Consider the following 16,102-nt stretch of genomic DNA (forward strand, 5'->3'; position numbering starts at 1 on the left):
TCATTTCGGCCGCTTGTATCCGAGATCTCGTTCTTTCGGTCACGACCCATAGCTCGTGACCATAGGTGAGGGTAGGAGCGTAAATCGACCGGTAAATTGAGAGCTTTGCCTTTTGGCTCAGCTCTCTCTTCACCACAACGGACCGGTACAGGGTCCGCATTACTGCCGACGCTGCACCGATCCGCCTGTCGATCTCACGCTCCATCCTCCCCTCACTCGTGAACAAGACTCCAAGATACTTGAACTCCTCCACTTGGGGCAGGATCTCATCCCCGATCCGGAGAGGGCATTCCACCCTTTTCCGATCGAGGACCATGGACTCGGATTTGGAGGTGCTGACCCTCATCCCGACCGCTTCACACTCGGCTGCGAATCGTTCCAGCGAGAGCTGGAGATCACGGCCTGAAGAAGCCAACAGCACCACGTCATCTGCAAAAAGCAAAGACGCGATGCTGAGGTCCCCAAACCGGACCCCCTCAACGCCTCGGCTGCGCCTAGAAATTCTGTCCATAAAAATTATGAACAGAATCGGTGACAAAGGGCAGCCTTGGCGGAGTCCAACCCTCACTGGGAACGAATCCGTCTTACTGCCGGAAATGCGGACCAGACTCTGGCATCGGTGGTACAGGGACCGAACCGCCCTTATCAGTTGGCTCGGCACCCCGTACTCCCGAAGCACCCTCCACAGAACCTCCCGAGGGACACGGTCGAACGCCTTCTCCAAGTCCACAAAACACATGTGGACTGGTTGGGCGAACTCCCATGCACCCTCGAGGATCCTGCCGAGGGTGTAGAGCTGGTCGACTGTTCCACGGCCAGGACGAAAGCCACACTGCTCCTCCTGAATCCGAGGTTCGACCTCCCGACGGACCCTCCTCTCCAGCACCCCTGAATAGACCTTACCAGGGAGGCTGAGGAGTGTGATTCCCCTGTAATTGGAACACACCCTCCGGTCCCCCTTCTTAAAGAGGGGAACCACCACCCCAGTCTGCCAATCCAGAGGCACTGTCCCCGATGTCCACGCAACGTTGTAGAGGCGTGTCAGCCATGACAGCCCCACAACATCCAGAGCCTTTAAGAACTCCGGGCGGATCTCATCCACCCCCGGGGCCTTGCCACCGAGGAGTTTTTTGACTACCTCAGTGACTTCGGCCCCAGAGATTGGAGAATCCGCCTCAGAGTCTCCAGGCCCTGCTTCCTCAATGGAAGGCGTGTAGGTGGAATTGAGGAGGTCTTCGAAGTATTCTCCCCACCGACTCACGACGTCCCGAGTCGAGGTCAGCAGCACGCCATCCCCACTGTAAACAGTGTTGACGTTGCACTGCTTCCCCCTCCTGAGACGCCGGATGGTGGACCAGAATTTCCTCGAAGCCGTCCGAAAGTCATTCTCCATGGCCTCACCGAACTCCTCCCACGCCCGGGTTTTTGCCTCAGCAACCGCCGAAGCCGCGTTCCGCTTGGCCATCCGGTACCTGTCAGCTGCCTCCGGAGTCCCGCAGGCCAAAACGGCCCGATAGGACTCTTTCTTCAGCTTGACGGCATCCCTTACCGCCGGTGTCCACCAGCGGGTTCGGGTATTGCCGCCACGACAGGCACCAACGACCTTATGGCCACAGCTCCGGTCGGCCGCCTCAACAATGGAGGCGCGGAACATGGTCCACTCAGACTCAATGTCCCCCGCCTCCCCCGGGACGTGGGAAAAGCTCTGCCGGAGGTGGGAGTTGAAGCTCTTCCTGACAGGAGATTCTGCCAGACGTTCCCAGCAGACCCTCACAGAGCGTTTGGGTCTGCCAGGTCGGACCGGCATCTTCCCCCACCATCGGAGCCAACCCACCACCAGGTGGTGATCAGTTGACAGCTCCGCCCCTCTCTTCACCCGAGTGTCCAAAACATGCGGCCGCAAATCCGATGACACGACTACAAAGTCTATCATCGAACTGCGGCCTAGGGTGTCCTGGTGCCAAGTGCACACATGGACACCCTTATGTTTGAACATGGTGTTCATTATTGAAAATCCGTGTCGAGCACAGAAGTCCAACAATAGAACACCGCTCGGGTTCAGATCAGGGGGGCCGTTCCTCCCAATCACGCCCTTCCAGGTCTCACTGTCATTGCCCACGTGAGCATTGAAGTCACCCAGTAGAACGATGGAGTCCCCAGAAGGAGCGCTCTCCAGCACCTCTTCCAGGGACCCCAAGAAGGGTGGGTACTCTGAGCTGCTGTTTGGTGCATAGACACAAACAACAGTCAGGACCCGTCCCCCCACCCGAAGGCGGAGGGAGGCTACCCTCTCGTTCACCGGGGTGAACCCCAATGTGCAGGCGCCCAGCCGGGGGGCAATAAGTATACCCACACCTGCTCGACGCCTCTCACCGTGGGCAACTCCAGAGTGGAAGAGAGTCCAGCCCCTCTCAAGAGGGCTTGTACCGGAACCCAAACTGTGTGTGGAGGCTAGTCCGACTATATCTAGTCGGAATCTTTCTGCCTCGCACACCAGCTCGGGCTCCTTTCCAGCCAGAGAGGTGACATTCCATGTCCCAAGAGCCAGCTTCTGCAGCCGGGGATCAGACCGCCAAGGTCCCTGCCTTTGGCTGCCGCCCAGCTCACATTGCACCCGACCCCTTCGGCCCCTCCCACAGGTGGTGAGCCCATGGGAAGGGGGACCCACGTTTCCATTTCGGGCTATGCCCGGCCGGGCCCCATGGGCGAAGACCCGGCAGCCAGACGCTCGCCTTCGAGCCCCACCTCCAGGCCTGGCTCCAGAGGGGGGCCCCGGTGACCCGCGTCCGGGCGAGGGAAAACAAAGTCCATTTATGGTTTTCATCATAAGGGGCTTGGGTGAGCCGTGCTTTGTCTGACCCCTCACCTAGGACCCGTTTGCCATGGGTGACCCTACCAGGGGCATGAAGCCCCCGACAACATGGCTCCTAGGATCATAGGGGCACGCAAACCCCTCCACCACGATAAGGTGACGACTCGCGGAGGGGCAAAGTTGTCACATAAAATCAAATGTTTTGGTACCACAGCGCATCTTTGGGACTGCGCAAGAGTTTAAGAGGTGGCGCTTTTCCATAGTGTACTTGAACGCACTAGTGAATACACATCAACACAATGATGTCACTCAGTAGCTGCCATTTGGGTTCTAACAATTTGTCTTTATATGTTTTAGCTGAAGGTGTGCCCCAAGTCTTTTACTTTGGACCATGTGGGAAATACAATGCCATGGTTCTGGAGCTCTTGGGCCCGAGTCTGGAGGACCTATTTGACTTATGTGACAGGACCTTTTCATTGAAGACTGTCCTAATGATCGCAATCCAATTGGTGAGTTCTTCACTATTTCAATTCTATCGGTGGCTATTATGAATTAGTACTTGTATGTACTTATATGTGTTTAAAGTTTGTATTATGGCAATTAACCCTGAGGTTTACCTGTGATGAACCCTAGTGCATGGTAGATCTCATTGAGTTTACTTTATTAGGTGGGGAAGCTCATCCATAGGGAAACAGACTAGCACGTATAACTACTTCTTTGAGAGATTTTTGCTTTCATCCTCACTAGTGTCTGGGTCAGGGGGAACTAAGTCCGGTCCTCAGGATTCCTGTTGTTACACTCTGATTTTTATCCTTTCTCTACAGATATCTCGAATGGAATATGTGCATTCTAAAAACCTTATCTATAGAGATGTAAAACCAGAAAATTTTCTCATTGGACGGCAAGGGAACAAAAAGGAGCACATTATCCACATTATTGACTTCGGCTTGGCCAAAGAATACATCGACCCAGAGACCAAAAAACACATTCCATACCGGGAGCATAAGAGCTTGACTGGCACTGCCCGCTACATGTCTATCAACACGCATTTAGGGAAAGGTATGCTATCACAACTTTGGAGTTTATTTTGAAGTCTTCTAAGCAGTGGTTCTCAACTGTTGTCATCCTGGGACTCGCATCTTTGTGTTGTTACAAAGTCAGGACACACTTATGAAAGTTAAGAGCAGTAGGGTATTTTTTGTTTGTTTGTTTGTTTGTTTGTTTGTTTGTTTGTTTGTTTAAAAAAAGCCTGTGATAATACATGTTCGGCATATGTTCTTATTAAACACTGTTGCAAATAGATTTGACTATTCCACCCAAAGCGTACTGCTTGCAATGACCCCTGCTAGCCAAAGTCGGAGCTGCACTGTTTAACGGCGTAAACTAGTGACTAGACCAGTCATTTGCCCATTTCCTGTCGCTTACCTAATGTTTTTTAAAAAGAGAACACAATACAAATACAATTTGTATTCTTCTGTATTTTTACGAGCTGTCCACAACCCACTCAAAATTTGTAAACGACCCACTTTTTGTTCCCAACACACCATTTGAGAATCATTGCTTTGAAGTGTTTCATGTTAGTTAGTTTGGCTCCTGAAACTAGTTTATCAGAGGAAGTTAATAATTTTTTTCATATAGAGCAAAGCCGACGAGATGACCTGGAAGCCTTAGGTCACATGTTCATGTATTTCCTTCGTGGGAGTTTGCCATGGCAAGGGCTCAAGGTAACATATAAAAAAATTTTCATTTTGTTTCCATATTGTATTCATTGGAACGTGTTTTTAATTCATTCATCCACTGTGCTGATAAAATCAAGTTGTAAATATAGGTCTGCAAATAAAATGGGAGATTTTGTTGGAATCCATTTAAGTCACTGGTTATGAAAGACAATATCCTAAACTGACCCAAACACCGTGTCAGCTGATCAGTTCTTCTGAATTTTGATTCATTGTACCCAAAATTTGGGATAGTTAGCACAAGCAAGGCTCATAACGGCATCAATGCTTGGAAGGGAATGATGTGAAGAACAAATAGTCCTTAACCTCAATCCCGTGGATCTCTTTTGAGGTATAAACTTGAAACCAACCTCAAAAAACAATTAAGAAAAATTCCCACAGACAAGAGTGCAAAAGTTAGACCAGTCGTAAAGTGAGTGGGTGTGGCGCTATATGAACACTTGATTTCCCATCCAACCATCATTACGCTGTAGTACAGTAGTCATTAGAACTGCTTCATGTCACGTGCCGTGTGTTTACTCTCCCGCAGGCTGACACACTGAAAGAGCGATACCAAAAAATTGGAGACACAAAACGAAACACTCCCATTGAAGTCCTGTGTGAGAACTTCCCAGGTATTCTGCTTAATTGCTCAGCATAATTGACAGTTTTGCAGTATAATACAAACATCATACAATGTATAGCACAGCTGCAAGTTCTGTTAGCCATCTTGAATTCTTAGCCCTGTGACGTTGTTTCATTCAGAGGAGATGGCCACCTACCTGCGATATGTAAGACGGCTAGACTTCTTTGAAAAGCCGGACTATGAATATTTGAGGACTTTATTCACTGAATTATTTGAGCGCAAAGGATACACCTTCGACTACACGTACGACTGGGTTGGCAGGCAGATTGTAAGTAGCACACGTCAAATGTGAACGAAGGAAGATCAAGTGTGATGCATGTTTATGAGTTGTCTTTCCTCTAGCCCACGCCAGTGGGGTCCGTCCATATAGATTCGGGGGCATCTGCAGTCACAAGAGAGAGCCATCCTCATAGAGACCGGACCTCAGCACACCCACCAATAAGAAATCAGGTATGAAAGTATGAAATCTGGGACCCTTCACACTTCAGGTTGGGCCATTCAAGTGTACAGATGGCTCAATTCAGGAAATATAATGCAATAATGAAAGGTTTTTGTAGACCTGTGGTGAATATGAGTTGAGGGCAATGAATGTTCGTAAATCACTAAAGCCACCGACAACTACTAGTATAACAAACAAAATTGCGTTTTTGTTAGATATACACGACATAACAAGCACTCAACAGAGGAGGCGATTGAACGTTTTAAGATAAATGCGGAATGTGCCTTGAATGCCAAAGTGAGTGCATACCATCTCAATTGTATATGTACAAGTTTTTGAACAAACAAACGGGCTATTGAGGAATTGCATCTTATAAAATGTTCTATTGCAAATGGTTTTATGTGAACACAAAGCTTACCGTAATTTCCGGACTATAAGTCGCGCTTTTTTTCATAGTTTGGGTGGGGGGGCGACTTATACTCAGGAGCGACTTATATATGTTTTATTTCACAAATTTTTACTTGAGCATTAAGACATCACTTACTTACAAGTATAGTTGACCACTTCCCATGTTATTTTTAGTATAGTTGATCACTTCACATGCTTTTATATCTTTATCTTGAACATATTCAAAACATAAAAAATAGAGAAAACATCAAATAAAGCAATTAACACTTTAAAGCACCATATCCAAGTCCACTGTCTGCTGTATGTACACTTGCTCTATTTTTGCTCCTCTTATATTTATTATTATTATTTATTATTATTTGGCCCGTTCTCAGCTCTTTGTTTGTGTTTGTCACGTTAGCATACCTATCGTTTAGCCTGTTGTTGCTATTTAATGAATTGGAGTGACACCGATGGTTTTATAAACATGTTATTCATGTAATAGTTGTCCTTAATCACTCTATATGTTACGTCAGGCCCGTTCTCAGCTCTTTGTTTGTATTTGTCACGTTAGCATACCTATCGTTTAGCCTGTTGTTGCTATTGTTTAGCCTGTTGTTGCTCGTTCATGACTGTTTTTGGTGTGGGATTTTGTCGAATAAATTGCCCCCCAAAATGCGACTTATACTCCGGAGCGACTTATATATGTTTTTTTCACTTTTTGGGGCATTTTATGGCTGGTGCGACTTATACTCCGGAGCGACTTATAGTCCGGAAAATACGGTATATGGTATTTCTGTTAAATAGCTCAGTTCAAACCAATTTTAAGTGGAAGGCAACCCCCAAATTTTAATGGCAATAATATGTTCTGTGCAGTCCAACTCGTCGAAACACGGTGTTCTGATTAATGTTTACTTTGTGGAATATGAATTAAACAGGAAAACAATCCACCTGTTTTTATCCATTTCAGGGGGCGGCCATTTTGCCACCTGCTGTCAATGTGATGTCATTTTCAGTCAACAAGTGACAAAATGGCCGTCCCCGAGATAGCAAAACGGGTTGAATTTGCTTCCACGAATGCAATATTGAGTAGAATGCTGTGTTTAGAGGAATGGGGCTCATACAACATATTATTGTAATGGGTGTAATTGGCTGTTGACTTCCCCTTTAAGTATGCATTTCCATACATATAATGTGACAGGAGTATAGTTTAAAAGTACACTTTTGAGTGGCATGGATTAAAACTAATTAGATTGCTGTCATAGATTTACATCAATTCTTATTTAGTTGTCAGCTCTGTCATTGTTATTCATGGGTTCAGTACGATTTTCTATTTGTTTTGTTTTTAGTCAAAAGCAACAGTTTTAGACACGTTTTTGGTTTTGGGCACATTTGTTTGTTTTTTCTGTCTGGCTATAAGCCTTGCTTGGTTTGGTTTGACGATTATTTTATTCTTCAATTTTCATGGTGCTTTGCATGAACCTGGCCTGGCACACTGGAATACCCATCTTTCCTAATGCAACTATACCATAATTCCTCCCTCTCTCATTGCACTCCCAAACCCACTTCTTCTCCCTGTCACTTGGCTGGCATCCCCGACTCCCGGGCAGACAGCAGTCTCTGATCGACGAGGAGCATGGGAGGTGCAGCCCACTCGCCAAGCAAACTCCTCCTATCTGACCTCCCACCTAGCAGCGGACAGGCACGGGGGCTCAGTGCAGGTATGCACCCCTCACCTGTTCAACCAGTCACACCCCGTCCAGGTCTGAGGCCCTGAATCTGTCTTGCAGCACCTCATTGGCGTTGTCACATGCTCAAGTGGCCTCTATATGTTAGAGCACATTTCTTTTTCCCATTTGACATTCTGATAAGTGAACAGAATTCAAATAATTTTAAATTTTATTAAAATGCTTTTGATTTCCTGAGTTATTTGTCATCAGTGTTATAAAGGAGATTTTAGAGGTATTTCTCCAATTTAATTTGTCTCCATAAATTGAAACGAAGTCACAGCTCAAAATTGATCATAAATGATGTGGTCTTAGACATGTTATGGTCTTGTCACTCTAAATTATCTAATGATTTTCCAATTTGGTAGATGAGGTGTCGAGACAGATATATGATCATGTTCGTCTCACAAACCTTTGGTCCTCTGGCAGGGGAATGTTTTTTTTTTTTTTTTTCTTTTCCCCCCCCGCACCACCATATGCATGTTGCCCCGCCCCACAAATGGTAATTATGCCATGGAACAACAGTCTTTGCTCTCAGGTCTCGCTGTACTCTTCATGGCATCTTTGTCTGCCTCATGAAAACACGAAGCTTCATGCATGGCGAGATTACCTGAATTAGTGCATGTGCTCACGGTCCTTCTGAAATGGACTTTAAGAGGAATATCTATCCCCTGTTAGAGTGGGTCGTGAAAGGAATGGTGACAATCCATTTCACAATGCTGGTTGACGGCCAATTTGTGCCGATTTCAAAGCAATTTTGCCATCAGCTACTGCGGAATATCATTATGGGGTCAAACTGTTGATGTTTTACGAGCGCACAAGCCACTAAAGTATTTATGTAAGTACAATATTTAAGCACACCTAATTTTAATGATTAACGAGAAGGAAGTAATAAGTAATGTTACTGATTCACCTCACGCTACGACTTTTCTTAATTTAGAAGTACAAAATGAGATAACCTTTAATACAATGACTAAACACTTTTGACAGTTCTTCTCTTAACACCTCTTGTAAAGGTTGGTTGTTCTTTTGAAACCAATGCAGGGAAAACTATAAGAAGCTAGCTATCAAGCGGGACAACCTATAAAAAGCTATCTAGCTACCTAACGTTTTATATTTTTGTGCAAAAAATACATAATTTGTTAAAAAAAATAGTTAATTTGAGCATCTCAGCATCTAGCAATCAAAACAATCATGCATATGTCCCCCAAAAATCTGTTCATTAATGCAGAAATGTGTAGTTATTTGTATTCATATCATATATGATGTGGTGTGTTTGTGTTTAAAATGCTTTTAAATCCATCAGTACTTTACAAAATGTCACTTGTGTGTTCAGTTGCACAGTGAGGCACACCAGACTGTTATCATGAATTAAAACCACTTCCGGAACTGTATCAAATCTTGGCCACTCTGCATAATACATTAATGTAGTCTGTCTTTTGTGCTATTGATGTGCGGCTTGCCCTTTGGTCGCAATGTTGCATTTTCTTCACACGCTGAAATATTGCTGCAGTTGTTGTCTGGTTGAGAGTACAAGCGGACAGATGTGATGTGAAGACGTGTGTGTACTGCATGTGCCGCAGGTGGTCAGCTCAACCAACGGGGAGCTGAACGCTGACGATCCACTAGCAGCTCATTCCAATGCGCCAATCACCGCCCAGGCAGAGGTGGAAGTGGTGGAAGAAGCCAAGTATGTGTCATGCAGCCGCACCTCTTCTCTTCCATGTCCTTATGCTGCCCCCTCTCTTTCCTGCTCTTCCTCTCCACTTCTTTTTGCTGCTTTACCCTCGCTGCCGTTTGCCGTGCTGTGGAATTGTGACATCCTTTATCTTAATACGACCACGTGTATCTCCTTTCTGTCTGTTGCTCATCTTTGACTATTTGTTTGTCTATCAAATTTTCATGTGGTTCTACTTTTTAAAGATGTAATGCGTCAATCAGACTAAGGTTCTCATTTTGAGCCTCTACTACGCTTTTTAGTAGGGATGTCCCAATCACAGTTTTTTTGCACCCGGGTCTGAGTCACCTGTTTTTCAGGACTTGCTGAAAACAAGTCCCGATCTGATATCTCGGCAATGTATTAAGAAGGGAAGAAAAGCCCATCCAGATTGTCGTTTGTTTTTTTAACAATAATATCCCATCATGACAGATTTTATATGGCTAGTAGAGCAGTATCTGCTAATTCTCGTGGAAGCTCACTGAAAAAAAAGAATATAAAGTAGCAAATACTTATCTCCCTGTAGCAGTGGTCCACAAAATACTAAAATCAAAGGAAAAGTCAACCTAAATAAATAAACTGGGTGACCTCCATTTCAGTAAGTTACATATGACAGTGGCGTCTCAACCTTTCCCAACTGGCCATGAAAGATTCAACAAAAGATGAATTACTTCTAATAAATCACTTTCATTTGCAGTCATTTCTATTTTTGTCTAATGATGAGACTTCCTTTATTGGCGTCACTGTTGGCAGCTACTTTGATGGCCCTGCAAGCATGTCAAACCCAACAGAACTCGTGCTGTTGCCAGTTAATTAACAGTGAATAACAGTGAAATGACGTTGCGCATCACCATTTTTTAGAAGTTATCATCTGACCTTATGCGATATGCCTTTGAACAGTGGTCCCTAACCACCAGTTTGCCCTTTGGTACCCGGCGTCACCTTCCCTGGCATTTAGTTTCTGCTCCACCAATACTATAAATCAGGGATTGTCAACCGATGGTCCTCGGCTCTCTAGTGGTCTGTGGCGGTATTGCAGGTGGGCCGGAATTGGAAACAATTTATTTTTCAGCTCACGTTTTTAGTCATTTACCCATCCTAATTATGTCAATGTAGCTGAGAATCACAAAATAGACATACAGATGCAAATAAATAAGGTGGCCGTCAGGGGATCAACAAAACATTTTTGTTTTCAAATTCTTCAAAAAATGCTGATAAAGTTTCTTAACATGTTCCCCACGTGGGACTCGTGCAAATGTGGAAAGAAATTCTCAGAAGAATTGGAAAATACTCAAGTCATTTTGGTCTGGCACCTGGATGGGTCCAAGTGTATTTCAGGAGGACCAGTGCCCCCGTGGCCACCACTCTAGCTCCGCCAGTGTTCTTGACTGCATTTTAATGCGGAAACGTTACACCCAGTACTGTAGTGCCAGTATGTCGCTTTTTTGGCTTTTCCCTTTATGAGTCAGACTTTAAGGTCAACGATAGACCAATTTTTAACATTACGTATGAAACCTTGACATTGCACCAGCATTTACCGAGATGGGGGAGTACATGGTAGGGTTGGAAGCGGGGATTATGTCATCACAGGAGTGGTCGTGGTTCATTTCAGATCTTCACGAAGTATTAAAGACTGAATTAATGCAAATGCAGTGTAAACTTAATCACTTTTCTATCAACCTCCATCTACAGCTCACATTTGAAATGTTGAACTTGGCTTGCGTTTCCTCCATGGGATGTGTAGGAGATATGACGATAGCTGCGTCACCTACATAGTCAGTGTGACATCATGGCAGCAAGACAGAGTGGTTACCTGCTATTGAATTCAAATCGACAAGAGGAGCTGGGTGTGTGGGTGAAGGCGTCTTCTCATTCCATCCTCCATCGACCAATGGGCAGACTGCAATGCATCTCGCTCCCACCATTCGAGTATCACTTAACTCCTGTGGGTACTGAATGCAATACAATATGACATGAACTTCCTGAGACATAACAAGCGATCCAGAACTAGCGAGTGGTCTAGTTTTCCCCACTCAAGGCTCCCTCCCCACTGTGCTTGTCTGTTAATGTGTGCGAGTGTGTGTGTGTGTGTGTGTGTGTGTGTGTGTGTGTTGCATGCGCTCTGTCCTCCTCATCTTGTTCTTGCTGTAATAATCTATCTTTCTTTTGTCTTTACACTCTTTGTTCTCTCTTCTGTAGCTGCGTGAAAATGCTCAACCTGTGGTGAGTCCCTCTCTGCTCGTCCACCTCAGCCTCATGGGACAGGGAGTGGATCAGCTAGGCTGGGCCCAACCCACTCGTTGGGTTTTGAATCGGAAATGAACTCATTAGAACGCCGTGATATGTGGCTTAGATCCTGGCAAAGCAAGGAGGGACAACTTTGAAAGTGACAGATTCAGATAGTTAACCTGATCTTTCAAATAAGAAGGACCCAGTCATGTCATAATCGACAGCATTGTTCTCTGTGTTATTGAACCACTGGCCCATCATGTCTTGGCTCTTTGTGTGCACCCCTTCATATTCTTTCCCCGGGACCAATATTTCTTTCTGTATGCTTTTGTTTTGTTTTTTCCCCCCTAGTAGTTAAGTGTTTCAGATAATTGGAAGCAAACGGGCCCAAATAAATATTGGAATTTTTCAGCTCACACTACAGGGACAAAAGTGTTGGTGCTTCAAACTGCAACATGCGGTAGTTGGCTGCTCGTTGGCAGCTATATCAGCCTTGTAGTTGGACCTGAAGTCTGGGTTCTATGCTAATTCTTACACCAAAGTATAAGCATGGCAGTCAACCCCCATTTTTTTTAGGATGCTCTGTGCAGCTCAACTGGTTGAAACAGTGTTATGGTTTATGTTTTGTTTGTGGAATATGAAGTAAACAGGCCAGATCCATCTGTTTTTATCCATCTCAAGGAGCAGCCATTTTCCCCACTTGGTGTTGACTGAAAACGACTTCACAGTTGTCAGGCTCACCAAATTTCTGAAGTTGAACGGTGATTGGTTGTGGCCTGAGACCAGGCAACTCTGATGTCATTCAGTCGATAGGAAGTGGCAAAATGGTGGCCCCCAGAGCTAGATAAAAACGGGTGCATTTGCTGCTCAACTCATATCCCACAAATGCAATGTATTAATCAGAATGCTGTCTTTAGACTAGTGGGGGCACGTACAACATAACATTATAAAGTCAAAAATTGGGTTGATTTCACTTTAAATGTAAGGTTCTTGCCTAACAACTGAGTATAAGCACTCTTGCCTGTGTTGTATCATTTGCCTAAATGTTAGTTGAATGTGTGTTTCTGTCCGCAGGTGCTGCTGCTTCTTCAAACGAAAACGGAAGAAGAACACACCGCGACACAAATGATGCTCTGCGAGCAGCCTGAAACGCTCCGGCTCAGTTGATTGTTGCCGACAGAAATCGGTGAAATTCCATTCAGAATACAAGCGCAAGAAAAGGAGAGCTCTTGTTGGCAGCATATTCTGAAAGGACCAGTGAAATGTTTTCTGGACTTTTTTTTGTCATTTGCTGGGAATCATGTTTTAATTTTTCATCCAGGATGTGCGGGGTAACATTTTGTTGGAACTTTTGCCAAGCATAATTTTGGTCAAGATGCATTTTTCTCCTTTCGGCATCTCCCCCCTCATTTACTTTATGATTGGTTGTTTCACTCGCTAAATGGCATTTTCATTTCCACGCCGCTCTTTTTGATGATAAATCCCATTTTGGGTATTCTTGATGTGGGACTGAATGTAAAGCATGACACATGAGAAGTCAAGAGCCTAAACTGCTTGCATTAGCTCCTGCACTTTCTGCCTCCAAAGAGGTGAGCCCCGAGACCAGAGGGCACAGGGGGAGAACACGCACACACGCCGCCTGCCCTGTGCTCCCAGCGGAGAATCGCTCCGGCTCCGAGGTCAAGTACCCCTCTCGACACACTACAACCCTCCAAAAATCTTGTCCTGGTTTTTGAACACTCTGAGAGGCTGGAAGAAGAAACTATTTATGATATTTATCTCTCCGTTGCCACCAGTTTTCTTAATAATTCTCTCTCCCAACATACACGCTGAATGTATATGAACCGAAAAGTAAAAGACTTCGGAGCATTTATGTCATTTGTCTGCGCACGGGTGAGACCAAAACTAACGTGGAGAGACCACGTGATGTTCTTGAGATGGCAAATGATGGACTCTGCACCAGTAGTTGCTTTGGAGCTTCTCAACACTACTGTTCTCTGCCTTAACCCCAAACAACCACCTCACTTGACTTGTGTAAAGAACGCATCCTGATCTGATGGTTGTTAGATTAGCAGCAGTTGGAGGGGTTAAAAAATGTATTTCAAAAAGGATGGCAAAATGGGGCAAAAAAAAAAGCCCAAATTTGTGGACTGTGAGCGACTGATGGATTCCCGCCCGACGCCCCCCGCACTGCAAAGCACTGCTCGATGATCCCGACCGACTGTTGTCAACTCGCAGAGCGATTGTATCCGCATCATTTGTGTTTTGACGTAGTGTCGCGGAGGGCTGCCTTGAACGTCACCTTGCCTATCCTCCGAACACAGTTTTTATTTTTTTATTTCATGTCTTGCTAATGTGAACATTTGTAAACTCAATTGTTTGTTCAATCCAAATAGCCATGAGTAAGGAAGTGGTAGCAACATGTGGAAAACAAAAAAAAAAAGCTTGAGATCATGACTGCACTACTACATTTGTTGACCCCAGCGTTCCTCCTTTGTTCATTCTTAAATCATGTGTTTGACATCAAGTGTGTGCCAGGTTTCCGTAGAGGTGCCGGCAATGCACCGTCATTTGTCTTTTTTTTTTTTTCTTTCTCCTCTTCTTCAAAGCAGTGTGCCATGCCCCATCCTCTCGCCACCGCTGCATGTACGTACACATGAATCCACTCTCACTGGAGTCCTGGGTGCAGTTTTAAGCGGAGCTGCACCCACATCTGTTGGAATACAGTGTGGTAGATGTTGGTAATTAATCTCACTGAATTCATATATGCTTGTTGCGTGTATTTACACTGTATAGCTTTTGGTTTTTGTTCTTAGCCCTCACCACTCACGTGAGGCCTAAGTGATGTTATTGAAAGTACTTGAATATGAGCATCTACGGGACCTTTTCTAATAGTTGGAAGTCTTAACTGAGGGGAATAGGTTATTTGAATGCAGGTATTCAATTCCTTCCTTTTGGGGACATACTTGTGTCTGTTGACTGTGCTGAACAGCTGATGTTCAGCTGGAAACATTTTTGACCTCTGACTCCAATGATGCCACAGTGGCATCAGGCAGGGCCTCGACATTGGGCTTCTTGAGAAAAATCGAACATGGTTCCTGGTAGTGCGATAGATATCCGGATTAAATAGCCTTTCATGTTGCTTTGTTTCATGTTGCCGCTGAATTATGGATTCCCCTGGTGCCATTCCTGAGACTACTACTACAAGTCCATGCCTTTGACCTGTGCCAGGAACGTGGATTTTATTTTTTAATCATCTCATTCCACCTTGTGTCCTTTGTTAAAATGTTTCCACCATCATTTAAAAAAATAAATCCCTGCGCCTGGTAGCTGAATTCAGTTACCAGGAAGTGTTGAGCGAGATCTAGGAACAGTGTAGTCACATGTCCACACAGTTTTCTTTGCTCCTGCCTCTTCCTTCTATTTAGGGTGTTGCAGTTTTTGACGGCCTTTTTTATTTATCCTTTGCATCTGTGGACCTCCTGCAGTGCAACTGTATGGTTAGTACGCGCATGGCTTATCCAGGGATGACGTGCTCCGTCTCCTGTGGAACACGTCTATTGTCGGCTCTGTGAGACGTTATGGCTTCCAGTCACCTATATGAACTTGGGAGGAAAAGACATTCCATTTACTTTCCGACCAATTAAGTTGAGCTTATCCTAGGTTTTGTTGCGTTGGACTTCAGGTTGTGCGTGACATCCAGAGCTGTGGTGTCAAAGATGTGTAAAACAACGCTAAGGATGGTTCAAGTGAGTATGAATGGCTTACTTTTTGGGTTCTCTGGCACTTTTCCTCGTTGCTGTACTGTACAATTGTCTTGGACTTACTGTGTTTTTCTTTGAAGAAGAGGGTGACATTTACTGCAATGTTGTGATGCTTATTTGAGAATTGTAAATTGTACAGACTTCGTAATTGTAGTCTTGGTTCTTTCTGTTGGGATTTCATATAAAGGCTGTAATCAATTATTTTTTTCACCCTGCCTTTCAAACTGGAAAATATAGTTGTACAGCGCCAAGACTTTATTTTCCCCTCGACGCAATCCTCCCCACACCCTCAGAACTATTATTAAGAGAAATCTCAAAACTGTAAATAAGTATTATTGTGTTGAATTATGAATGTCACTTCAAAAATTTACTTTGAGTTAGTCAAAGGGCTTCAAGAGTGAAGGACCCAAGTTTCCTATTTTTATTGTTTCCAATTTTTAATTTGTTGAAAAAGCTTAAGCTCCTTTCTTTCCTTTTTTTTTTTTATGAATGAAATGCCGGTTCTTTACTGGAATCATCTTAAACGATTTGTCCCACATGAAAAAATCACTTTTTATTCCCTCCATGCCTAAAGGGAAGTCCAGTTTGCACCCTTTTTTATGTAAAATAAAACATTTCTCCACCTTTTTGTTTGTTGTTGGTATTCTTTTGGTTATTTACATTATA

The 16,102-nt window shown here is 44.5% G+C and overlaps 1 protein-coding gene across 4 annotated transcripts in view; it reads left to right on the forward strand.

Moving 5' to 3' along the window:
- The window catches only part of csnk1g1 (casein kinase 1, gamma 1), a 28,173-nt gene extending 12,109 nt beyond the window's left edge, over positions 1–16,064 (forward strand). Inside the window, exons 5-14 of one of the 4 annotated variants that reach the window (XM_049718405.2) lie at positions 3,170–3,321; positions 3,637–3,871; positions 4,451–4,536; positions 5,078–5,162; positions 5,293–5,441; positions 5,516–5,623; positions 7,610–7,720; positions 9,310–9,416; positions 11,643–11,666; positions 12,747–16,064. In XM_049718405.2, the coding sequence (XP_049574362.1) occupies positions 3,170–3,321; positions 3,637–3,871; positions 4,451–4,536; positions 5,078–5,162; positions 5,293–5,441; positions 5,516–5,623; positions 7,610–7,720; positions 9,310–9,416; positions 11,643–11,666; positions 12,747–12,801 (1,112 nt within the window). In that variant the 3' untranslated portion in view covers positions 12,802–16,064. The remainder of the gene's footprint in view (positions 1–3,169; positions 3,322–3,636; positions 3,872–4,450; positions 4,537–5,077; positions 5,163–5,292; positions 5,442–5,515; positions 5,624–7,609; positions 7,721–9,309; positions 9,417–11,642; positions 11,667–12,746) is intronic. The other 3 variants (XM_049718407.2, XM_049718406.2, XM_049718408.2) reach the window with 3 other exon arrangements.
- The last annotated feature ends 38 nt before the right edge of the window (positions 16,065–16,102 follow it).

This window comes from Syngnathus scovelli, chromosome 4, assembly GCF_024217435.2.
Source record: "Syngnathus scovelli strain Florida chromosome 4, RoL_Ssco_1.2, whole genome shotgun sequence".
Taxonomy (NCBI): domain Eukaryota; kingdom Metazoa; phylum Chordata; class Actinopteri; order Syngnathiformes; family Syngnathidae; genus Syngnathus; species Syngnathus scovelli.